Source organism: Microtus ochrogaster, chromosome 2 (genome assembly GCF_000317375.1).
Source record: "Microtus ochrogaster isolate Prairie Vole_2 chromosome 2, MicOch1.0, whole genome shotgun sequence".
Lineage (NCBI taxonomy): Eukaryota > Metazoa > Chordata > Mammalia > Rodentia > Cricetidae > Microtus > Microtus ochrogaster.
The window spans coordinates 2,071,771-2,076,004 of NC_022010.1; the positions used below are offsets into that span (position 1 = coordinate 2,071,771).

Below are 4,234 nucleotides of genomic sequence, written 5' to 3' on the forward strand. Positions count from 1 at the left end.
CATTTCCTACAGCCTTGCCTGGCAGGCACTCACACCCATTTCCTACAGCCTTGCCTGGCAGGCACTCACACCCATTTCCTACAGCCTTGCCTGGCTGTGGAACCTGCAGAGAAACTGGGCAGGTCACTCAGTGTTGTGCCCTTGAGACCGTGTGCACTTCACGCTCTCGGGAGTCCACTAGACACACATGTGGAAGGAGACAGATGCAGTCTCACGTGCTGGAGAGCCAGCCCTCCTCCAAGAGAGGAAGGGTGTCACCTGTGCCGAGTCCCCTTCAAATCAGCTCCCGAGAGTGGCTCAGAGGACCAGGCTTGGCCAACGCTGTCGTGCCATGAGACGAAGGTCATCCATAGACTTCAAGTCTGCCCTTGGCTCTGGGCATAGTCTGAGCCTTGCTGTCAACCCACAATCATGCCGCAGCGCCTCCTGGGAAATCCCCAAGACTCCTTGCTTTACAGCTTTCATGGATGGGATCTGAGGCACAGCGAGGGATTGTTAAATCCTGAAGAGTGAGCCTGCACTTGTGGGAGGGAGGACTTTTAAATTTAATTCTGTTTTTAGTTTATTTTCTGAGTCTTAGGTACTCTAAACAAATACTTGACCAGTGAGTTACATTCCTAGCCTTTGGTTTTTAATGACAGGGTCTCACACTGTAGCCCAGGTTAGCCGTGAACTCATGAACCTCCTGCTTTAGCTCCACCCAGGGAGGAGAGGACGGAGTGTGCTGTACTGTCCAGCTTAAACGTTGGTTCTAATCTTTCTGGTTTGCTTATTCAGCTGAAGCGAGAGGCTAGCCTCATGGAGAAAGTTCACTAGGCCCTGTTGGCCTAAGGTCCTGCAGCCACCACTAACTGTGCGTACCACTCGGTAGACAGCTGATGGGCACCCTGCCTGTGCCAGGCCTGTTCTGGGAGCCAGCTGGAGTGGAGGCAGTGAGGTGGTTCCTGTTCTCTTCTCCCGGAGCTCAGCAGTGCCGAACTCTGAGGGGAATCCGGCCTCCATCTTCCCAGAACAGAGGGACACCTTGAAAGTCCCGTGCAATCCCTGCGGTACCTAGAAATGACCTACCAGAAGATGGCAGCAGCACCTCAGGAGATTTCTCTGTAATCCTTCCAGGAATTGTCTATCTTGAGTGACCCCACGTGCTGGGATTGCAGGCGTGGCTGCCATGCTGGCTGCAGGGTGCTGTTCTGAAAGGCCCAGTACAATCTACATCTGTCACTTGTTTCCTGGATGCCGTGATGACACATCCTTGCGTGGCTCAGGAAGGAAGGGTCTATTCTGTCACACAGTTGAGGATGCCGTCCGTGGGGCGAGGAGCGCATGGTGGCAGGAGGGTGAGGCAGCGGGTCACACTGTGCACACAGTTAGGAGACAGAGAGATGAAACCCCCTTTTTATTCAGCCCAAGGGATGGTATCAGTGACGGCATCTTCTCTCTGGAAATGCAGCGTGAATATGTCCAGAAGTGTGTCTCCTAGGTGACTGCAAGTCTAGTTGGGTTCGCAGAGAAGAGGTGACATCACAGTATGGCCAATGGGCTAATTTGTCACTGAGTTCAAGTCTGAAGTATTTGGATGTTCACTTTGGATAGATGACAGCCATTCTATGTCTCCAAGCAGTCAAGACCAAATTCCTGTGTCTCACCGCCACACCCTCAGCCAGATTCGCTTGTTTGGAGGCAGGGTCTCGCCACTCCGCAGATCAGGCTGACCTTGACCTTGCAATCCTCCTGCCTCAGCAGTGCTGGAGCTACCGGAACACCAAACACCACACGTGGTTCAGAAATCCTTTGTCAAGTCTTCAGGAGAGCTGGAGACTTGGGTCCACTATCTTCTTCCCTTCTCAGCCTTGGCAAAGAACCACAGGGTCACCTGTCACAGCCGGTGCAGACAGGCTTTGTGGGAAGTTTGCCTCTGTTGTCAACAGCTCGCTGCATTGCCATTTTATAGATAGGTAAACTGAGGCACCTCATTTGTCAGTGTCTGACAAGGAGGACGGGGCCGAGCTACAATCTGAGTCTGGTTCAATTCTGTTTTCAGCCTCCTGCCCAGGCGACCATGAGAAGGAACGTTCCCTCTCCCCTCCCCCAGGTTCTCCCCGAGCTTCTAGCGTCCTGACACCTACTATGACTTGTGAGCTCATTAGCATGGGTGTCAGGGAAGCCAGTTCCACTCAGCCCTGCACCTGACACGGATATTTCCAGGAACACTGGTCCCAGGGGAGGGAGGCTAAGGCTTGGGGATCTTTGGGCTTTGGTGGCCACCCCCAGGGTGTCTTTGCAGCCTTGGTTGCAAGAATGGTGTGTCTGAGCATTCGGGAGTCACTGGGCGGGCCTAGAGCTCATGCTGTGTGCTCTGGAGGCTGCCCCCTTCTTTTGATTTGTGTGTCCCTCAGAGGTCCATGCATGAGGGTTTGCTTCCCAGGGTGGTGCTGTGGGAGATGGGACCTGGTAGAGGTCCAGGGGCTGTTCAGCTGTTCATTATGGATGATGGGACCTTAACCTTAGCTCTCGGTCTCAACACAAACTCTGGTCAAGATGTACATCAGACCAGCTGCTGTTGGCCTAATGACTGGGGGTTCAAGGAACCCTTTTTCTTTCTAAATCAATCTGCCTCAAGGGCCTGATTATAGTAACGAAGGCTCCTACACCTTGTGAATCTCGGCTCCATAATTTGCATATGCAGACACAGGTGAACCCGAGGACCAAGGTCCTTCTTGGTCACAAGCAGAGGAGAGGTGAGGTCTCTAGGACTTCATTTTCTCTTTCTTCTCTATCAGAAGCGACACACCTCAGGGCTTTTCCTTCCAGCAACAGAGGAGCTGAGGTATTGGCGCGCTGCCTAAAGCCAGGCTCACAGCAGAGCCGTGAGCAGCCGCCCCAGGACAGGGCCTCCGTGCTTGTCTGTTTGTGGAGCGTCTTGCTGTTGGAGTCCAGGCCTGGCTGACAGGTCACAGAATGAACTCCCCTTGGAGGAGCAGCCAGGCCACCAGCTGTGCCCTGCCAGGGCTCTGTTCTCCCCTAGGCTCCTGAGGCTCAGGTGTATTATCTGGGGTCTCAACTGCCCACACCTCTCGGTGACCTCCCAGCCTGTACGGCCGACTGTTTGAATTTCTGTGTTTGTCAGAGCATGGCCGTCAGAGCGCAGAAGAGGAAGTGAGACCCCTTGGAGCTAAAGTTACAGGTGGTTGTGAGCTGCCAGACATGGGCACTGGGAACACAGCTGCTTCAAACCTCAATGGCGTGCGAAGCTCTCTGCTGGTTACACTGTCCTGGTCTATAGTTGCCATGGCCAGGACTCCTGGGGTCACCAGAAGCCTGGCCTTGCAACTGAACTCTGTTAACTAGGTGGTGGCCACTTTCTGAGCCTTGCATTCCCTTCCTCCATCTCTCCCTGTGGAACTCGGCCTGGTCAAGCACTCGCCAAGACTTAACACCACCTACTTCAGTTCATCGCATTTCTGTGGGAGCTGGGGACCCAAACTTAGCAATGAAGCTAGTGTGGCATCCACAGAGCCATCTCTCCCCATCCTCAACACCCTCTTCTTAATGAGAAAACAAGAGAGGTGAGGGAAACCTGGCAGAGGGCTGGCGGAGTTTCAGGGTTTACCTGAAAGCCTTTGCATGAGTGGCTGCCAGTGCCAACTGTCATGGAGTGTGGTGGTAACAACACACGCAATGTGGCCCCTCCCCCAGGTGGTCTCCTCGTAGCAGATAGCAGGAGAAGCAAGCCTGAAACAATGACCGCAGTTTGAACGCAGGACTCACAGACACAGTGGGGCAGGCGGGATGTCCAAATGGGAGTCCCTGTCTCGCGACTGTAGCAGGTGAGAAGCGAGCTCCCTTCAAGAACGAACCCAGGGCTGCAGGTGTACTGGATGGTGGTGCCCACCAGCAGCACGGGGTCGGAGATGAGGCGGGTGGAGTGCTCCACCTCCCCGGGGTCAGTGCAGTACATAACTGCGGAGAGAGGAACACACGGATGCACAGTGACACCATGGGTTGCCAAGACTTATGGGGAGATCTCAAGAGTGTCTTACGTCAGTCCTTTGCCCTTCGGGGACATAGGTCAGGTGCGAGGAGAAATAAATTATAATGTATTACTGAAAACTCCCCCAAGGTTTCCACCAGGACCCAAACCTACATCTAAGGTATCAAATCATCACTGAGGAGGATGAGCATGGGTGGGGAGCACTGTGAGGAGGGTGAGCATGGGCGGGGAGCACTGTGAGGA

At 54.0% G+C, this 4,234-nt stretch overlaps 1 protein-coding gene across 3 annotated transcripts in view; it reads right to left on the bottom strand.

Moving 5' to 3' along the window:
* Sez6l (seizure related 6 homolog like) overlaps positions 1-4,234 on the bottom strand; it is a 166,649-nt gene that overhangs the window by 14,793 nt on the left and 147,622 nt on the right. For all 3 annotated transcript variants that reach the window (XM_026783830.1, XM_026783827.1, XM_005344233.3), the window contains exon 12: positions 3,769-3,960. In XM_026783830.1, the coding sequence (XP_026639631.1) occupies positions 3,769-3,960 (192 nt within the window). The remainder of the gene's footprint in view (positions 1-3,768; positions 3,961-4,234) is intronic.